This window comes from Lithobates pipiens, unplaced genomic scaffold, assembly GCF_037356315.1.
Source record: "Lithobates pipiens isolate NorthernLeopardFrog02 unplaced genomic scaffold, aLitPip1_a1.2 Scaffold_25, whole genome shotgun sequence".
Taxonomy (NCBI): Eukaryota; Metazoa; Chordata; class Amphibia; order Anura; family Ranidae; genus Lithobates; species Lithobates pipiens.
The window spans coordinates 82406542-82428559 of record NW_027507787.1 but is presented as its reverse complement, the minus strand read 5'-3'; the positions used below and the strand labels follow the sequence as shown (position 1 = coordinate 82428559).

The following is a 22018-nucleotide window of genomic DNA, read 5'->3' as shown; positions in this document are numbered from 1 at the left end:
AAGCCTGCAACACAGAAGAACTAGAAGAACTATTTGATCCTTGTTGTTCCATGAATGTTTAATGTGGAAGTGGAAGGAAGGGGTCAACAACCTTTCATTAATAGTTTAGCAAATGTGATGATGAATGGAAAAAAATAATATTTTCTTTTCTACCTATTAACATATACCGTACATAAATTGAGTATGTATATATTTATGGATGATACATTTAATTGTGTCATGGGTAGGGGGGAGCTTCTGTGCATTGGTCAGAGTTTATATCTATAGCTAGTGACACAAATCGTAAAGTGTTAATGGTCATTCATTGCTTCTGACCTCATAGGAATGGTACATGGCTGTGTGTAAGGTTGCAGCCAACAAAATGGCCCCACTGATGAAAGGCAGGCAATAGAAGAGCAAATTAAGTACTCCATCCTAAAGCGCAAGTATTATGAGAACCAGTTGTAAAGCCAGAGTAGTCAGATGATGGATGAAAATGGTGTCAAATCAAAATGACAGTCAGGAAAGTCAGATGAGATACCAAAGTGCTCAGGAACTGACAGAAGCTTAAAAGAACTTTTATGCCTAGGCACTGGTACAATGCGCCGGATAGATCTAAGACAACATTCACACTTAAGCACAGCTTTTATAGTCATTTTCTTACACTTGACTAAGCTCAACATGCACAATCCTTCCTTCTCCTTGTCCCTGTTTACACGTGTATGCCCATGCTCTAGTCCCTATGATCAAAAAGTATATGAGCTTTTTTTTTTGAGCATAGCCATTGATGAGCATAGTCATCAATGGGTGCACCTGTAAATGCTTGAGATACACAATTACATGCATTTTTGTGCATGTCTGCGTTTGAAAAAACTCCACTCCTTCTCTGGAACTGCTCTTTTTTACTTGCCCAGCCCAGGAAACAAATGCCTGAAGATAGATACATATGCAAAAACACTTTTGCAAAGCTTGTAAAAGGCTTCAAAATCATTAGGGACACACTCTGTTCATGTGTAAATGCAGGCTTAAACCCAGGTGATATCATAGACACACAGACATTAAATCTACATGCAGAAATATATTGAAGCATTTCAAATGCATCAAGGAAAAGCCCGCATGGCCTGAAGTAGAAGGTGCTGAAAAAGGGGCCAATAAGCAACATGCCAGGCAGGCGATTCCCCACAAGTGGGAGCCACTAACTTGTTATCTGAAGGTTATGTGTATAATATATTTATGCACTTGGATATAACATGATTGCTTTTACATGTCTAGATCGTGCAGATATTAGTTTCAACTATTTTTGTTTAAAAAGGCAACCAAACATTGCAGATGGCATCCATTTTTCTCATTTGTCTCTTCTGTAAAGTTAAACTGTAAGAACTTTGATCCACTTATACTACTTATTGTATACTGAATCCCACTGCTTTGTATGAAAAGTCTCTAGTACTTCCACAGTAGACCTATATGAGTTGATTTACTAAAGGCAACTAGGCTGTTTACTTTGTAATGAAAGTTGCACTTTGCAAGGAAATTTGCCCTAGAGTTTAGTGAATGTGCTGAAACTTCACTTTACAAAGAATTACATGCAAGCAAAATTAAAAAAGAACAGCATTTTTGCTTGCACATTATTGGACAATGGATGCCAGCAGAGCTCCATCTCGTAAACTAAGCTCTGGGGAAAACTTCTTTGCAAAGTGGAACTCTACTTGCAAAACAAACACTCTGTTTGCTTTAGGTAAATCAACTCCCTAGAAGTGAAACAGGGGTATGTGCCACTATGTGTAGGAGAGCTCGATTTGGCACTGACACAGGAGTAAGCAGATCACATCACTCTCCAGTGGTCTACATGGTTTTCTAAACCCTCTGCCCTGACCCCCCCACCGCAGTTCAATTACCACTTTAGGCCTGAGAGGAAGTTTAAATGATATAGGGAGAACATTTTCCTGAAAACAATACCCCTGCTGCATTACTTACCATTTCCCTTAACCTCCCTGGCAGTATTATTATATCAGATTTTTGCATCTCAAAGCGGTACAATTTTTTTGCATAGAAATTTGGTGTTTTATATTGTAAGCCTGTAATTCTCAGCAATAACACACTTAAATCTGTCCAAAGTCTAGTAGATATCCCAGGTATGATAAAGTTTGAAACCCAAAATCATAAATTATAATATAATATAATAAATATAAATAATTATAAAAAATAATGATATAATAATAATAAAATTAGTTTACCCACAATTCACACACAAAATGTTCTAACTTACTATCGCTGTTTTCTAGCTGGTCTAAAACCACGTTTGACGTAAAGGGACACTTTTTGTTTGCTATGGAAAATCTCCAGTTTCTCTTAGTGAGTGTGGTAAAATTTCACTTTGCAAAGGATACCAAATGACATGCAAGGAAATAAAAAAAACAGTTTTTGCATGCACATGATTGGATGAAGGAAGTCAGCAGAGCACCACCTCATTCACTAAGCTTTGGGGATATTTCCTTTGCAAAGTGTGATTTCCTATGCAAAAAGAACAGTCTATTGCTTTTAGTAAATCAGCTTTCTAATTCCATGTTGAGCATAACTAATAAATGTGCTTATGGATTGATGTGAAAACATTATAAAAAATGATTACTTCTGAAGTAAGGTAACACTTATAATTCTGATCTCAAGTGATGCCAAAAGGTTACCTGGAGTCTTTCCTTTCTTCCTGTGCAGTACTTGCCCCTCTACATTGACAATACTGTGACATTCAGTGAAAATTCAATATAACAAATACCGAATAGCATTATGACCTGGAGGACATGTACAGCTGTTCCAAAGAACAAGATGGGTAGCAGAAAGGTCAGTGTTTATGGCAACGTTACAATGCTCATTGCTAATGCCAGGAATGAAAAAGCAGACCTTCTCCAAATAATATAACCAACCACCAACAGTTATTGTCAAATGCAGATCCAGACATCAATATGGAAAGCCAAAACAGTGCAGCCAAATTCATCAAGAGTACTGTATTAAAATGCTGGGCCAAATGGCAGCTCTTCAAGTTGTTACAAGGTCCTTTTTATTTATTACTGTCCTCCTGAAGAATAATTTTCTGATTGCCAGTACAATTGCACATTTTACATACAGGCAATGTGTCTGGTATCTGTAATTTTATTTAATCATTTTCAAAAAATGTTATTTAAAAATTTTTTATTATTAAAAGCACACTTAGGATTCTGTCCACTGAAAACTGGAACTTCAATTATAGGTGGGCTTTAATGGCCTGAATTACCCATAGGCTTTTGATTTCACAGAGACTCCACTTTTTCCAAAAAGTCTTCCTCCCCTGCTGCAGCTTGATGAGTCTCACTGCTCTCTGGCTGCAGTTTCCATAATGGTACACTAAATGATATACTCAGTGAGAATAAATTATTTTTATAATGGCCATGCCAGTGGGAAAAGCTGTGAAGTCATAATAAAATCTCTGCTACATATAGCCTATATGTGATTGAGCCCACTGATCTAATTAGAAATTGAAGATGTCAGTTTTGAGTGGACCCATTAAGTACACTGAATCCAGCCCTATGGTTATATTGTTTATACATTATATAAGGTAGCAATATGTGCCAAGCAGATATATATGTGAAACACTTCATATATAATAATTACCAGTAAATTAAAATATCTTACATACCCTCTAAGAAGAAAGCTTTCTGAAGCCCTTCCCTTGAGACTTAGCTTATGCTTTCCAGCCATTTCATTAAGGGTCTCAGCTGAATATAGGCCAATGGGATTGTTATATAGTCCTTTCTTAGGCGAACTAAACTGGTTTTGATGACTTTCAGCATTTACTAAAACATCTGATGTTGCACTTATGCTACGCCTGATAGGAGATGTTTCAGAAGTCACAGAGTAAGAAGACCAAGAAGGTTTCAGAGATGGCTTTACAAAAGATGAGCTATGCGACTGGTGGATCTCTTGCTTGTTCAGGTAGCCTGCCATTGTCTCGTTGGTGGTCGCTCCACCACCCAGAGGCACAGCTGTTTGGCTAGACAGAGCACTGAAGTCAGTTCTGCCATTTATTTCCAAAGCGTAGTCCTGTAGCAGCATACATGCAGGCCATAAAGGAGAAAACAGCAGTCAGAGTAAACATGCAAAGCACACAGCAAAGAACATGAAATTTCTATGATGTACAGGCAAAGCATTCTATAACACATCTAACCATATTTTCATTTTTTCTCTATAGCAAATAATCAAGCTGTTAGTTTCATATCACAGCATATTGTTTAATGCAGCAAACAGAACACTTAAGTTAAAAGGCTTTTTAGTGACGTTTATTCTAGTACAAGGGAGCTGATTACATAATGGGATAGGAAAACATTACTTTAGATGAATGTAACTGTTGCATTTTAGTTATTTAGAGATGTTGTAATAAAGTGTTTGGGACCAATATCTTCATTATAATAACAAATTTCATGTCAAGTGGATGTAAACTCTCACATATACCCAATAAAGTGAACAGCCTCAGATGATACACAGGGATGAAACAAATCTCTCTACATAGGTTTTACATAAGTTTTACTGCTGTCTGTGCAGATTGCGTTAAAAATATTCTTCTTCTTTCAGCAGTACATAGGGGTTGGTGGGGAGACTGTGCCTACACTGTGTAAGAGCCGATTGGAGGAAATGGACACCCCCCTCCACATAGTCAGAGGAATGAAGAAACATGCAGAGCTGTACTCTGAATAGAAAAGCTCCCTGCTTATCTCCCTCTAAGCTCCCTCCCCAACACAGATTTTCAGCTCATGTTATCTCATGTGTCAGAAAACTTGTCAGAAGTGACTTATGCTGATAACAGAGGAACAAAGTACCAGAGAGAAACAAAACTTCGAGCTTTGGAGAGAGATAAGTAAACACTACAGATATATGCTCTTAAATCAAACTGCATGAATGGAGTTTACAACCATTTTAAGGTCTCTCCCCACCTTTAAGAAATGGCACTTTTTTGAGGGGGGGGGGCATGTACTTGATTTTGACTTTAAAACTGGGTACCTACTCCCATTTCCGCCCAGATCACCTAGGTGATCCCAGCAGAAGTTCTCCTCCCCCCATCCCTCCCTGCAGTCTTCTGGAACTTGTCACAGGTCCCACAAGACTATGGGACCATTCAGAAAATGCAGCGTGGCTTGAGCACGCACAGTGGGCAGCCTGCTTTGAAGCTGAAAGCTGTCACAACTGGGTGCCCACAGTTAAGATGCTGGCCTCGGGGACCGAAAAACGATGGAAAGAACGTCTGGGGTGAGCACATTTTACAGTTTTTGTATCTGCTGACTTTTCATTTTTTACAAAAGGTGACTAGAGCTCCTATTAAATGTAAATGTAAATCCATTTTTTTTTAAAGTTTTGGATGGCATAGGGAAAGGTTGCATCACTGTCAAGTTTTTATGCTGTCCTTGCCCCTGCTTGAGAGACTCATCCCGTTATTTGCCCCGGTGATCATTGTCACCCCAGCCAGAAAGTAAGTAGGTTGTCAACAGAAAGGTGGCAGTAAATCATCCAATAAGTATACTAGTTCAGGTAACAACTGTCTAAGATGAAATTTCCCCTAATGGTTTTTTTTTTTATGTCTCCAAGACCAACAAAACACAAACAACAAAAAATTAAGCTGTCATCAATTTTAACCCTTCCATATTCTTTCCAAACTAAAAAAATGTGGGGTTTTACACACATTTTGACTTTAAAAGATCAGAGATATCAAAGTACAGAAAATAAACAATACATTTACAAGATTTAGTTTTGTGCATTGATGCTTATGCTATTATTAAAGTGAACATTTATCTATTTTAAAAACGAAGACACCTTTTATTTAATTTAATAGCCAGATGAGCTTATGTGCCTTTCTCCAATTTTGTTTTCATTTAGGTACAATGGTCTTACTTTATTTGATTTGATAGCTAAGATCCACTAATTACCAACACCTTATCTAATGAAAATGAAATTTATAGCCATTGAACCAAAGCAAAATCCTACTGCTTTTACCACCTGGGTCATTGATGCAAGCACATATTAGATCCTCATATTCCCATGAGTATTTTCTTAAAACAAGTGCTTCCATAATAACAGAAGAAGAACGGAGTGTGTGCAGCCCCTGAAACACATGGGCTTTTATTCATACACAATATAGTGAACCGTCCAATGAGCTTCCATTAATTTAGGAGTATTTCCTTGGCACTCTCAACACATCTGGATCTTATAGCCAAGAGGCCCTCTCATTATACAGCTAAACCAGTTGGCAGGGATAAGCCATATAGTCAGAATGTTTTCATGCATAAACTCTGGCAAGTGCCACTCTATTGTCCATTGAGAGTGCTTCAGTGGCTATAAAGGGTACCAAGTAACATCGGCCAGTTCAGTAGAAATCGGGCAACACTTGGTCTGTGTGTTCTACAGTTGGTCCAATGGAAGCCCTGCTGGGCTGAACAAGAGAAAAACTACTAGTGTGTACTAGGCTTAAGTGCAGCCAAAATATACAGAAATCAGCACAAGGGACCTAACAGTCAGTAAGATGTGTCCCTTGTGCTGATGGCTCTTCTTTTATTTGAAATCCTCCCTCAAAGAAGCCCCCTCCATCCTGACTCTGTAATCTACCATTATGGCAGGGGTTAATACAACTAAACGGCTGTCACAGGCTCTCATCAAGGGAGCTACCCCTGCACTTTATTCCCAGCTGTTCCATTTATAGAAGCTGTACGATAGTTTATTTGAATGAAACATGATCTATGAATAGGGGGGGGGGGGGTGGACTTATCAGTTATCTGTCTGTCCTCCATTTTTAGATAATGTTTTATTCATAGAAGCCATAGCACCTGCAGCACAGCTTCTGTGAAAGGAGCAGTGGGGTAGATAGGGCGGTCATAGTTGGGCCCTCTTAATGAGAGCCTGTGAGAGCCCTTAGTTGTATTAACTCCTATTGCTCCAGAAGTTTATGGTGGAAGAGGTGGGGTGGGGGAGCATGGAGAAAGGTAGGATTTCAACTAAAAGGAAAGGCATCAGCACAATGGAGTTGGCATCAGTTGACATTCCCAGGACACTGCGCTGGTTCCAGAATGAATGTGCATGTACGGGAGCCGCATCATCCTCTGCCAGCCAATCAAAAGGCTGAATACCCAGCACCCAGAAGAAGCCCAGAGAGATGTTGTCAGCGGCTGGGGAAGACTCTCAGGTTGGTATCCCTGGAAGAGAAAATATATACAGTATGCCTAGGTTAATTTTCCCTGGATGTAGACCAACAGTGCTTCAGAGCTCATGATGTCTTCCTGGCACTTAAAACAGCATGAGAGTATAAGGTGAAGAGGTGAAGAGTCGGCAACTTGTCCTCCCGATAAAAGTACAGTGTGCAAGTTACATGTTTCAGTTTATTTTTGGTTATCAACAAGGTTTTTATCGAAACCCGTAAGTGGCTGTAACATGCACACTGTACTCTTTCTCAATAAAGTACTTTTATCAGGAAGCTGCAGGTAAGACTTTATTTCTGCTCTAAGTCCAGCCCCTGCAGCTAAGTGAAAATTAAATCAGTGAGGGACACAAAAGATGTATTTCTGGCTATTATATATAATTTGTTGTGTTTGCTCTGTGTTATGTTTACTCTTTGGCAGGTTGTTTATTTTTAAAAGTTTAAAAAGGCGTACAGGTTAGAACACAGTAGTCCAAGACCTGACAGTTTTTTTTATCTGCCATTTTAGCACTCTAGACCACTGTTAAAAAGTTAATCCACATGGACTGAAGCAGTATTTAAAGATGTGAAAATTAAATATACGATTTAATGTTGACCTAAGATGCACTACACTGAGAATATACTGGACACTCTTCTCTTGTTGACAGTAATCAAAAAGTGGTTAAAAGCTTAGCAAGTAAAATTTTTTGATGAAAGTGTGACCCAAAAATTGAGGTTAAAGTAATTTTTATGTTTTCTTGTATTTAACTAGATTATTATCTTTAATAAAAAACATAAAGTGAATATGTCAGCAAAGAAGAGAAGCTGGCCACTCAGCAAGAGACTGATTAAATTAAATGATTTCACCAAGTGCATCGCTGCCCAGATTAACATTAATATGTTATGCAAAATTTACAGTTATACAGAAGAAGTATCTGCACGGCTCCTGTCTCAATGCAGTTTTCTGCTATAGAGTCAGAGATTTAAAGGAAAACTGTACTAAGAGATGTGCTATACCTACATATTGCAATTCAGCTACTCAGACTACTGAAGTCTGATGAACTGACTAATGGTCAAGCAGCCGGTAGTTTTGGCTGTAAAATATATATTTTAGCACAGGGTTAAATTATAGGTGTACCTTTGTTTTAAAAAAAAACTCTGATAGGCTTTGCCCATCCTCCTATACCAAAAATACCGTAAATGTTGTTGTACACTGCCTGGCTCTCCCCTTTACTGGGCATTGTTTTCATTACATTTTTTTCTGGGTGCCAGTACTCCAGCGCACAGACGTGACTCTGTTGAGGTTGCGGTCATTTCTGTGCTCCAGTGCACCGGCCATGATGAGAAAGTGGAATATAAAGTGGCACTATGCTGCAACTGATACAGCCGTGCTCAAAAATTTGCCTACCCTGGCAAAAATTGTGAAATGTTGGCATTAATATTAAAAATATGACTGATCACAGCAAAAACAAAACTGTCTTTTATTTAAGGATAGCAATCACATGAAGACATTTGTTATAAATAGTTTTTTTGGATCCTTTTTAAATCATAATTATAACAGAAATCATCCAAATGGCCCTGATAAAAAGTTTACATACCCTGGAATGTTTGGCCTTGGTACAGACACAGAAAGTGGCACACACTGGTTAAAATGGCAATTAAAGGTTGATTTCCCACATTTGTGGCTGTTTAAATCCCAATTAGTTTCTGTGTATAAATAGTCAATGAGTTTGTTAGCTGTCACATGGATGCACTAAGCAGCCTAGACACTGAGCCATGAGAAGATAGAAAAGAACAGCCAAAAGACCAGCGTAGCAAGGTAATGAAACTTTACAAAGATGGAAAAGGATATAAAAAGATTTCCAAAGCCTTGAATATGCCAATCAGTACTGTTTAATCACTTATTAGGAAGTGGGAAATTAGGGGCTTTTTTGATACAAGGTCAGGTAGACCAAGAAAGATTGACCCCTAAAAATCGGGGTAGTGCAGGGGACTTTTATAGGGGTTCATGGGCTACTTTAAATCAAATAAGCCAAATTTGCTGATTAATCCTCCATCAACTGGGCTATATATGTGTACAGCTGCTGATAGGCACACAGCACTGCAGGCTGTGTGACCTTTTTTTTTCGTGAATGGCAGTGCTGGTCTCCAGAGTGGCCCTGGCTGCAAGAGACCAGAGCTGTCACTCACAAATGCATCTCCTTTCTAGCAGCATTGTTGGACAGGGGAGGGGGGAAACCATGCTGATTGGAAACGTATTACAAAATAAGGGACATATTTGAATGGGACTGAATGCTTATATGTATTTGGTCCCCTTGGGAGTTAAATCACAAAAAAATATTTTTAATGATAGATCTGTAAATTGCTTTACTCTGGTTGCAAAATCACCATTTGGCATCAATGTCAATGGGCATTGTTTTCCTATATATAACAGACAAAGGTCAGGAGATTCCTGTTCAATGCTGCAGTATGCAAAGAAAGATTGTGAGGATTGTTTAGGGAGATGTCAGTAAACCTAAAAGAAAAATTGTATGACTAGACACAACATGTATGGACAGCTTTAGATTTACCAAACATTATATAATACAAGGGCATGCCTAAATGGATAGTAAATGGATTATTTAGGTAAGCCCTCATGCTACAAAATTGTTGGTAGATATAAAGGAGAATGTATAGTCAGAGTTTAATGTGGGTAACTGGCACTTTTCCAAAATTCCATCAAATATAATTTTTTTTTGTGAAAATGTTGGCTGAATTATATAGATTTGTTGCAAATACCAGTGCACCCTTGTAGGCTACTTTTACATTTATTACTGCACATTTTGTAGGAGAAAGGGCCAAAACAAAATATAATATTTCAAAGATGAACCATACAAAAAAAAATTCTGACATTCCTGCCTGCTGCCCGGGCTGTCTTATACTTATTTCCCCCTAAATCATCTGAAGGTGAATTCTACCCCCCCCCCCCCCAAAAAAAAAGTGCAAACAGAGCCAAAAATTATTTGTTTTCACCTTTTTCAAAGAATATATTTCTAACTAATGCAACACTTATGTGAGTAGTGATGACGTAGCAATATTATGTAATAAAGGGAAAAAAGAAAAAGAGATGAGAAGGCAATCACCAAAATACATAATTTATAGCTAAGTTTAATTAAAATGTGCACAATGCAACAGTGCCTGAAGTGAAGTTTCTCCACAGCTGGCTGCTTGTTCCCAATTACAGTAGTGTATTTGCAAATTTGCATTGTGTGCAGTGGCTGGTATAACAAAGGTCTCCAGCAAGTGTGTGTATATTTTGTAATGTCAATAGGGAGACTTTTTCTCTTTTTATATTTAGTTTGAGCCCCACCAAACTTTATTAAAATACTTTATAAAAAGTGCAGAGTGTATTTTTACATTTTTCATTTAAAATTACCTATTACTATTTTGGAAGGTGGAAATAGGATCAACACTATAGTAAATCAAGAGTTGCCTAAATAGACGTATATGATTATTGCTAGAACTTTTGATATACATAAGATATTTCATCACTTATAATCCCCAAAATAGAAGATCATTCACTTTTTCTCAATGCTTTTCCCGTATATGAAGTGGAATTGTTTTTTTTCAATTTTTATTATATCACCTACATGTTCCAATATTCTCTTTCAAAGTTGTTTCATAGTTTTTTCCACATAGCGTAGTTGACAAGGACATTTTACAGCATAAATGACACCTGTCGAGTTGCAAATTTCACTTTCTTCTATTTTGATGTTTTCCCCGTTCTTTTGGATTAGTAAAATTCTTCACAGTGGGCATACAGTATATTGGTATGCTTTGAAATTTCTACATCTATGGGAGCAGTTCGGGAGAACAGGGAGCCAGTTGCTCTTTTGACCATCCCAACTCTGCATTTTCTTTCAAAATGACCAAATGATCACACAAATGTCTTTCTCTCCGATTTGGTTATCTTGTCCTCTAGGACCTCTTTTAGGCTCCTATCTTTTGTCAATAAAGGCCAATATTTCTTAAAAATGCCCAATATGCTGCTTGATTGTACTGACTGAGTAATTACCTATTGCCCAAATCCTTTCCCTGATGGTTCTTGCACTTCATTCTTCAACAGATGTTCCTGTTTTCTATTTTTGTTATAAGATAATATAATAAAGTTTGGTGGGATTCGGACTGGATATGGACATGCATAGAGGAATGTGTGTCACACACCTTATAAGCTAATTATTTAAGATTTAAATTTAGGATATAGATTTAGGCCTGTGGTAAGAAATATACAGTAGTTGTCTCCCATGAATGAACAACAAGAGAAATTCTTAACATAATAACCCAAATTATCTATGAAAACAAAAATAGTGTACTTTACATGGCCTGTATTTTGTTTGTAATGTGTGTTTTAATACAATATGATCAGGTCTAAAAGTACATTTCAGAGACAGACTGGGGTAGGACAATTACCTTCTGATGTGGAATCACTGGCATGGGTGAGTCCATTCTTGGTGTGGCTATTGGGACTGGTCCTGGACGTTTAGATCTGTATAAAGAAAAATAAAACATCAATAGTTGTCCTCGTATGTTTCTATGAAAAGTTTTAATTAGTAACAATATACAGTGCCTTGCAAAAGTATTCAACCCTTTGGCATTTTCTGTGTTTTCTTGCCTCACAACCTGTAATTAGCATGGATTGTTTGAGGATTTGCATCATTTAATTTACAGAACATGCCCACAACTTTGAAGATTTTTTTTTTATTATTGTGAAGCAATAGCTCCACAATTAAAAGCTCCTCTGCTGCTCGCTGTGCCGACATCTCATCCCACCAGCATCAGGAACTCTGGAGCAACTCTCATGACTATCCATCTACCAGGCACTCATACCATTCTGTACTCTCAGGTCTCCTGTCTACTCTATCAGGGGCTGCGAGTAGGATATGTAAGGGGGGCCTTCCTCTGCATTACCAGCATTATTCTCTTGGGAAAGGGGGCAGTATATATATATATATATATATATATTTATATATATATATATATATATATATATATATATATATATATATGCTAGTTTCCTAATTCAGATTCCTATAAGTCCCCCACTCACACAAGCAAACGCCACATTCCTTTTTGGGGACAGAATTTGTGAAGAGTGTCAGTGTACCATGCAGGAGGCTCAGTGTACCATGCAGGGGGCTCAGTGTACCATGCAGAGGGCTCAGTGTACCATGCAGGGGGCTCAATGTACTATGCAGGGGGTCTGTGTGTTATGCAGGGGGCTCTGTGTACCATGCATGGGGCTCAGGGGTCTGTGGAAGAGTTTTTTCCTGAAATTTCCCTCTTAAAGTTCAGTTGCGTGGTATACGCCAATAAATACGGTATTTAGAACATTTTCTAACAGAAACTAAGAAAAACTTTTTTTTTCCAAAAGTTTCTATTTTTGTTTGTTTAGCAAAAAATAAAAAAAATCCAGTGGTGATTAAATACCACCAAAAGAAGGCTCTATCTGTCTCAAAAAAAATGATAAAAATGTTGTTTCGATACAATGTTGCATGACAGCGCAATTGTCATTCAAATTGCAACAACACTGAAAGCTGAAAATTAGCCAGGGCAGGAAATGCCCAGTAGACAAGTGATTAATGCCTTTTTTTCCCTAAGGCCTACATCATACAGTTCTGAAACTTCACATGCAACTTTAAGGCATCCCTCAAAAATGTAAAGGTTTTGTGTGTTATCAGCATTGCAGATTTCCGCAAACTGAACCCAATCGAGTTTGATCATTCCTACATGCCAACAGTGTTGCCAACCTATCAGATTGAAATATACTGACACAACACCCAAAATTTACTGGCACAGCCAAGTTTTTACTGGCATTTCCAAAAGTTTAAAAATTACTGTTTTAAATGCAAATTTAAGTACTTAGGCTACACACAAGTACAATATGCAATTACCAATGTGATTTAAGGTAGATAATAAGGCAAAAAATATATTTATTTTATTATATATAGTAAGTAAGTAGCTCAAGGACAGTAGGACAAGAAATTAGAATGGGTCAAAAGCGCACACATGAAATTTTACTCAAAGTGACACTGACAGCAGTGTGCAGCAACACAGATGATGATGACACCTCACCAACATGACATGTCCCTTCCTGAGTCACAATGACAGTCTCTCTCCACGCCAGGTGGTCCCTTCAGTCCACTCCATTCTAAACAGCACTTACGGTCCTGCTCCCAGCTTGCCTTGCTCCCATTCCGCTGACTTGCACACGAGGCTCTGGCTGCTCTGCTTGGCTCCCTTGCACTATGACATCACACGACATGCTCAGGCACCACCTCTGCCAGAGCCACCTGAACACACTGTAGCAGGCACTCGGATGGTCTCGGCCAGCTCTGAACTGAGCCGAGTGTCAGTTATATTTTTTTACTGGCAACCTTTTCCTTTTACTGGCATTTACTGGCAGGAGAAATTTGCCTCTTTTTTACTGGCTGCCAGTAAAAATACTGACGATTGGCAACACCGCAACAGATAGAGCATTTTAGTATAAAGCAATGCCAGCTCAATATACAGAGGCATTAAGTGCCATTGAAAAATGTTCACTCAGCATGTCTTCCTAAAGCATCATGAAATTTTCTGGACACCTGGGCACCCTATTTTGACAAGTGTGCGTAATGCCGCGTACACACGATCGGACAATTTGATCGTGTGTGGGCTCCAGCTGACTTTTTCTTCCCAGGGCTTTTAGCGGACAATCTGTTTGTCTGTGTGCTAGTCCGATGGACTAAAACCAACACTAGGGCAGCTAATGGCTACTGGCTAAGAACTTCCTTATTCTAAGTCATCACAGACTTTTGGAGTGATTGAGTGTGGCTAAGTCCGTTCGTTTGAAAGTACAGCGGGCCTCAGTTGCAAAGTCCGCCGGATTGTCCACCGGACCAAGTCCGTCGAGAAGTCCGGTCGTGTGTACGCAGCATTAATGTTCTTAAGAAATCTTTAAATAGTCCCAAAATAATATATGAGGCAAGTAAAAATTATAATTTGAGTACTATGGATGAAAGATACAGTCCATGGCTGTATCTCTTTCATGCAACCATGGTACATCTCTTGTGTTGTAGTACACAGTGCACTGTTTAAACCATGGGTCTTCAAACTACGGCCCTCCAGTTGTTCAGGAACTACAATTCCCATCATGCCTAGTCATGTCTGTGAATGTCAGAGTTTTACAATGCCTCATGGGATGTGTAGTTTCACAACAGCTTTGAGGATCCCTGGTTTAAACCATATGATCATACTCATAAGCATAATGACTGGTCAGCAACCCTGCTTTTCTCTGCAAGAAATTAGGTAAACCTCTGTTTGCCAATCTGCTTAAGTGCTTATTACAAACTCAGACCTGGTGTCAGCCCAGGTGAGCAATTCGAGATCATGACTTTCTCCCCATCTCTGCATAGCCCTGGAGACATCAGATATCTATTTAAACCCACAAGGCCTGAAAGAGTTTAGTGCACATGTAACATGTATTAGCATGTAGCATGGAACAAAATAAGAACACGAGAGAGAAAACATTTACATAAATTCTCAAAATGTAATGTATATTTTGCTGGTTTATGTAAAAACTGAAACATAAGCTTGGCAACTGTGATGGCAAAATAAAGGAACAGGTTCAAAGCAGCAAAGATTTAATTAGATATGTATCACTATTTGCAATTTCATAGATTAGACCAGCTGAATCAAGTCACTAGTTTAAAAAATTAAAGGTAGAAACACAGAAAAATCTATTATTTTGTTCAAAGCTTACTTGCAGTGATTTTTGTTTCCATAAACAATGTTTTATTAATCTGCAATGTACCTTTGAACTTACTTGCCAACTTCACTAGTCAATTTCCTAGCATAGCTGCCCAAAGCTAGGAGGCTGCCATGTCGTAAGTTTTCTGTTCTTTAATATAGAAAGAAATTCTGAGATGGCCAAGACATTGCCTGTAATCTGGGTTAAAATATCTATTTAACCCGAGCAATTCTAAACACAATAACACAGACCTACTGGAAGCACTGAATGACATGTCTTTTATTGTAAAGTAAATTACATCTGAACTATGGATTTTTTTCTGTCATAATGCTCAGTGACTGGTAGAGAATAATACCTTTGTATCATACAATTTAGTAAAGTCTAAGCTCCCCTGTATAAATTTTGTCTACTTGAAGGCCATTGAGTGAAGTCAATACGATGTTTGCAACAGGCTCTATTCATTGTTTCTCATCTATGTTTTATTCTGGCGCGTGTAAATCCAATCAGTGGAACGTATTTCTATTCAAGGTTAGGGAACTTCAAATTTTCAGTTACCTAACCCAATCTACTCTGGTTGCTAGCAAACTAAGGCTGTCAATAAAAGAATTTATGATGAAATTGATTGTATTTAACAAGTGTAAAAAAAATAAAAATCTATGACGTAATCCAAAGAAACCAATAAGAAATACATTTTACTGGTTTAAGTACACTAAAAGTTATTATCCAATTGCTTTGAGTTAAAACACCTTTTAGATCACTGGAATGTATGATTCTCCATAGGGTAAAGTCAAGTGTGCCTTCCTCTCCTTGAGTGCTGATACTGCAATAATGTGTCATTCATTAGTTAATGCAAGCACATCTTCAATGTACACATTCCTGCAGACTGACCTCATAAATTGATTGTAAAGTCATTTTTTCATTTTATTTTTTAAATAACAAGCATGTTATACTTACCTCCTCTGTGCAGTTGGTTTTGCACAGTGCAGCCTGGATCCTCCTCTTCTCGGGTCCCTCTTTGCTGCTCCTGGCCCCTCCCTCCTATTAAATGCCCCCACAGTCAGCAGCTTCCTATGGGGGTACTGAAACTGAGGCACAGCTCTGTGTGTCCATTCAGACATGGAGCCCTGACCCGGCCCTGCCCACTTTCCCCTGATTGGCTGACTGACTTTGACAGCTGTGTCAGACAATGGCGAGCTGCTGTGTCTCAGCAAATCAGGAGGAGTGTCCTGGACAGCTTAGATATTCGTGGACATCGCTGGATAGAGATGGGGCTCAGATAATTAATTAGGGGGAGCTGGAATGGCTGCTACACACAAAAGTTTTTTTATTTTTATTTTAATGCATAGAATGCATTTCGATAAAAAAATCCTCATGCCTTTACAAATTCTTTAAGGTGTAATGTCAGGTTTTGTCTAACCTAAATTAAACCTGTGTTTGTCTATAAAGGTTCATTTCAATGCCAGTTTCTGCAACTGCTTTTACTAGCCTTCCTTTTGCATGTCTGTGTTCACCCAGGAAAATTAAGTGATATAGTGAAGCATAGATGTGCACAGCCTATGGCATTAGGGTGTACACCCCAAAGCTCCAACACATATGTATGCACTGTATATATACTGACTTTTTATAATGTTATTTTTTTTACCTTTACCCTCAGCTTCTTTAGCAAGGCCGTAGTCACCTTGGGGGTGTTTTTAGGGTTGTTATCATGTGGCTGCCCAGTCTCCGAAGGCAGGGGATCATGCTCTCAGTATGTCACACCACATGTTGGCATTCATGGTTCCCTCATTGAACTGTAGCTCCCCAGTGCTGGGAGCACTCATACAGCCCCAGACCATGACACTCCCACCACCATGCTTGACTGTAGGCAAGACACACTTGTCTTTATACTCCTCACCTGGTTTCCATCACACACGCTTGACACCATCTGAAATAAATATGTTTATCTTAGTCTCATCAGTCCACAGGACATGGTTCCCATAAACCATGTCCTTAGTCTGCTTGTCTTTAGCAAACTGTTTGCAGGCTTTCTTGGGCAACATCTTTAGAAGAGACTTCCTTCTGGGACGACACCCATGCAGACCGATTTGATGCAGTGTGCGTTGTATGGTCTGAGCACTGACAGGCGGACCCCCTATCCCTTCAACCTCTGCAGCAATGCTGGCAGCACTCATATGTCTATTTCCCAAAGGCAGCCTCTGTATATGACGCTGAGCATGTGCACTCAACTTGTTTGGTCGACCATGGCGGGGCCTGTTCTGAGTGGAACCTGTCCTGCTAAACTGCTTTATGGTCTTGGCCACCATGCTGCAGCTCAGTTTCAGGGTCTTGCCAATCTTCTTATAGCCTAGGCCATCTTCATGTAGAGTAACAATTCTTTTTGTCATATCTTCAGAGAGTTCTTTGCCATAAGGTGCCATGTTGAACTTCCAGTGATCAGTATGAGAGAGCGAGAGCGATAACACTAAGTTTAACACACCTGCTCCCCATTCACACCTGAGACCTTGTAACACTAATGAGTCACATGACACCGGGGAGGGAAAATGGCTAATTGGGCCCAATTTGGACATTTTCACTTAGGGGTGTACTCACTTTTGTTGCCAGAGGTTTAGACATTAATGGCTGTGTGTTGAGTTACTGTATTTTAAGGGGACAGCAAATTTACACTGTTACATAAGCTCCACACTCACTTCTTTACTTTGTAGCAAAGTGTAATTTCTCCAGTGTTGTCACATGAAAAGATATAATAAAATATTTTCAAAGATGTGAGGGGTACACTCACTTATGTGAGATAGCGTACACATACATATTATGCAAACTCATGCTTCAGGTGCACACATGTACAAAAATGATCATGACATATGACATACTTTCCTATTCATTCGCTAATGTTAGCAGCATAAAGATTAAAAATAGTCGATGTTGATTTAGAAAGAGAAGTTCTGAATTTAATTGGGAATTTTGAAGTTCAGCTGTTCGCTTCCCTCCGGGGAGCACAATTTCTGGGTGCTGTCCGGGGGTTTAAAGGGACGTAGATGGGGAGTTCTTCGGCGGGAGTCCCCCGAGCTATCCCACTCCACAGTGTGAGCCCATTGGGGTGGAGTGGTGACCTTGGGGGTCTCCTTAGAAGTTGCCGATATGTTTATAACCTAAATCTTCTACACCTCCCATTTAAATCTTAATCAAATTCCTTTTTTTTTTTTTTTTTCTATTTCCCTTTTATCTATGTGTATGTATGTATATTTATATATATATATTTATATATATATATATATATTTATATATATTTTTTTAATTTTTGTGTCCCTTTTTCTTATATACATCATTATTACAAATTTTCAATGAAGTGGATCTTTACACTCCAAGCCCTTCTTGACATATAATAGCCCCAATTATATCTGTATAAGATACCTTGTATATCTTGTCTTTTTTCTGATTGATGCATCCTGCTTTATTTGAATTCTCTGTTTTTTTTATGTTATGTTTTTGCTTTATTTCTATTTTCTGATTAAACATGATGTATTTACCAAAGAATTAAATTCAATAAAAATTATTGAAAGAGAAAGAGAAGTTCTGCTTTAAAGGAACATCATCTTTTATATTTTACCAGCTAGGGATTATATTGTGTTTAATAAATTTTGTATATTTATTACTGAAAATATAGATTTGATAAACAGAAGAACAAATATTGTGTGACATAAAAAATTACCACTACTGATATTTTTTTTCCTCAGGGCCTCTGCTTTGAAGAAATGATATAGTGTTTTTGGGGTACAAGTGTGTTTTATTATGTGTGCTCAGAAAGAAAAATGTCTCTGGCAAGGGTTTAAGATTACAACGGTGTTGCTTCCAAACTGCTAATTGCATAAAAAAAGGAGTTGCAGCACATGTATAAGCAAATCCCTGTGCCTTTCCCTCCTCAAAATATGTTCACAGTGTGAACTGACAACACTGTGCAATGCTATAGAGTTGTGAACCAAAATGCATGACATGAAGCTAATATAACGACAGAATCAAGAAAACACATATATCTTGTAACACAAATGTCATGATTTTTATACAATTTATAAAGTATATGCACATTACATAACAATGATTAACCACTTGTTTACAGGGCACTTAAACCCCTCTCCTATCCAGACCAATTTTCAGCTTTCAGCGCTGTCGCACTTTGAATGACAATTGCACGTCATACAACACTGTACCCAAATACATTTTTTATCATTTTTTCCCTCAAATAGAGTTTTCTCTTGGTGGTATTTGATCACCTGTGTGATTTTTAATGTAAAAAGACCGAATTTAAATTATTTTATTTTTTTATTTTGTTTTAAAATTTTATAAACGGGTAATTTTTGTCCGTCATTCATGTACGCTGATGAGGCAGCACTAATGGGCACCGATAGGTGGCAGTGATGGGCACTGATGGGTGGTAGTGTCGGGAACTGATGGGTGGCAGTGATGGGCACTGATCGGTTACTCTGATATGCAGCACTTATAGGTGGCATTGATAGGTGGCACTGGTGGGCATTGATAGGTGGCACTTGTGAGCATCGATAGGTGGCACTTGTGGGCACTGTTACTGTTATAAATGAGGCAAAATTGCCTCTTCCTTTTCGGGACCGATTTCCCTTTAAGATAAGTCGGTGAACGGCTTTTTTTCTCCTCCGCTGTCAGCGTGAGGAGAAAAACAAAACGATCACTGAGCTTTTGTTTACATCATGTGATCAGCTGTCATTGGCTGACAGCTGATCACATGGTAAGGGGCCAGGACCGGCCCCTTACTTGGATCGGTGATCACCCGAGTCTCAGTGACTCGGTTATCTCAGGGAGCGTGCGCAGTGGAGGCTGTCATATGTTGGCCTCCCGGAAATTCACATCCGCGCTGGGGCCTTCATTCGGCCATAGAGCGGATGCCAGGAGGTTAAATGAAAAGTTCACCTTTTAGGAAAAAATAATACATGCAATTTTTGCAGATAATGTGACATGTGCCACTGCATGAGCAGGGCATGCAGTGGCACATGTTACAAGTTACCCTAAATAAAGGAAGAGGGAGGGCGCACACACGTGTGCCCTGAACCCAGAATAAGGGCGTGACGTACAGGTACAGTAGATCAGTAAATAAGTAAAATCAATATGGAAAGCATGAATTTGGGCTTGCTATACATGCTTCCCATATTACTTTTACTTTTTTAGTGATCACTTTTTATGACAACATCTGTCATTTTGATGTCTTGTAAGCATTTTTTTTATAATAGATTAAAAATCTTCTATTTTTTATGACCTGCACCATATGGAGCCCCCTTTATTTTCTTTTATGGTTTGAATGTGGCACCGTTCTAGTGTGTCTGCCTACTGACCTCCTCCTGAGGTCTGGCTCACATTTCCTTTGGAAGATTCGCTTGAGTTTTAGACATTTAGTTACCACACCTCGATACGGATTTGCCGATCAATACAACGCCTGCCTCCTGAGGGATTTATTCATTGTTTCCGTCCTCCTTCCAGTTGGGAGTATTGATGAGCGCTTGACTTTCAGTCAAAACACATGCCTAATGGGCCCACTGTCATACGACAAGTGTGCCCACTGTGCAGTGTTGTCAACCTACCAGATTTAAATTTACTGACACAACACACAAAATTTACTGACACAGCCAAGTTTTTACTGGCATTTACAAAGGTTACAAAATTACAGTTTTAAGTGCAAATGAGAGTATTTTGGCTACAAACAAATACAATATGCAATTAGCAATATGATTTAAAGTAGATAAGGCAAAAAGCATATTTCTAATTTTAGGACAAGAAATTAGAATGGGCGCTCACTCACACATGAAATTGACTCTCACAGTGACACTGACAGCAGTTTGCAGCAGCGTAGATGATGATGAGACCTCACTGACATGACACGTCCCCTCCGGAGTCACAGTGACTGTCTCTCTCCAAGCCCTGCGCTCCCTCCAGTCCACTGCATTCTATACAGCACTGACCGTCCCGGTCCCAGCTTGCCTTGCTCCAATACCGCAGACCCGCACATGAGGCTCTGGCCGTTCTGCGTGGCTCCATTGCACCATGACATCACACGACCCGCTTAGGCACCACCTCCGCCAGAGCCACCAGATCACACTTGTAGCAGGCACTGGGATGGTCTCAGCCAACTCCGGACCAAACCGAGCATCAGAGCCATGTTTTACAGGCAACCTTTTACTTTACTGGCAGGAGAAAATATCCTGATTTTTAATGGCTGTCAGTAAAAATACTGACGGTTGGCAACAATGTCACCGTGTCCGTGAAGAAGTATTCATCTATTACTTTCCATTTGATGAATTTACATCTGTTGCCTGTTAACTTCCGTGCTTTACAGTCATCATTACATTTATGTCACTCTCACCATTTGCCACAGAGGATACCACCCCAGTCATTTGAGTGGACTCCCATTTATGAACTTATTTTGGTTTTGCTTTTGTTCAATAGCATTTTGACTTTATTATGTCACTATGTTGGTTATTTACTAAAGGAAAATCCACTTTGCAGTGCAAGTGCACTTGGAAGTAAAGTCGTTGTAGATCCATGGGGAACATGCAAGCAAGATAAAAAACAGCATTTTAGCTTGCACATGATTGGATGATAAAATCAGCAGAGCTTCCACTCATTTCAGATCTATCCCTTAGATTTAGAATCACTGCATTTCCAAGTGCACTTGCAGTGCAAAGTGGATTTGCCTTTCATAAATAACCCCCTATATGTCATTGTTTCACACTGTCCATATTTCACCATCGCAGTGAATTATACCCACTAGCGCTACACTTTTTTATCTTCACTTACCTTGGACCTTGTTTGTTCTAGTGTTAGCAGCTGTATACATTTCATTATTTTGTATATCTTGGGGTTTAGTGCAGCAATTTTTCACACATTCCCACTGTAGAAAACTCTGACCAAACCAATGCCACATTACCTGTAATCTGGGTTAAAATAGCTATTTAACCCGAGCAATTCTAAACACAATAACACAGACCTACTGGAAGCACTGAATGACCATGTCTTTTATTGTAAAGTAAATTACATTTGAACTATGGATTTTTTCTATTATAATGTGCAGT

General features: G+C 38.9%; 1 protein-coding gene across 2 annotated transcripts in view; it reads right to left on the bottom strand.

Annotated features, from left to right (window-relative positions):
- Positions 1–22018, bottom strand: part of LDB3 (LIM domain binding 3) — a 163550-nt gene that overhangs the window by 27764 nt on the left and 113768 nt on the right. For both annotated transcript variants that reach the window (XM_077454606.1, XM_077454607.1), the window contains exon 4: positions 11615–11690. In XM_077454606.1, the coding sequence (XP_077310732.1) occupies positions 11615–11690 (76 nt within the window). The remainder of the gene's footprint in view (positions 1–11614; positions 11691–22018) is intronic.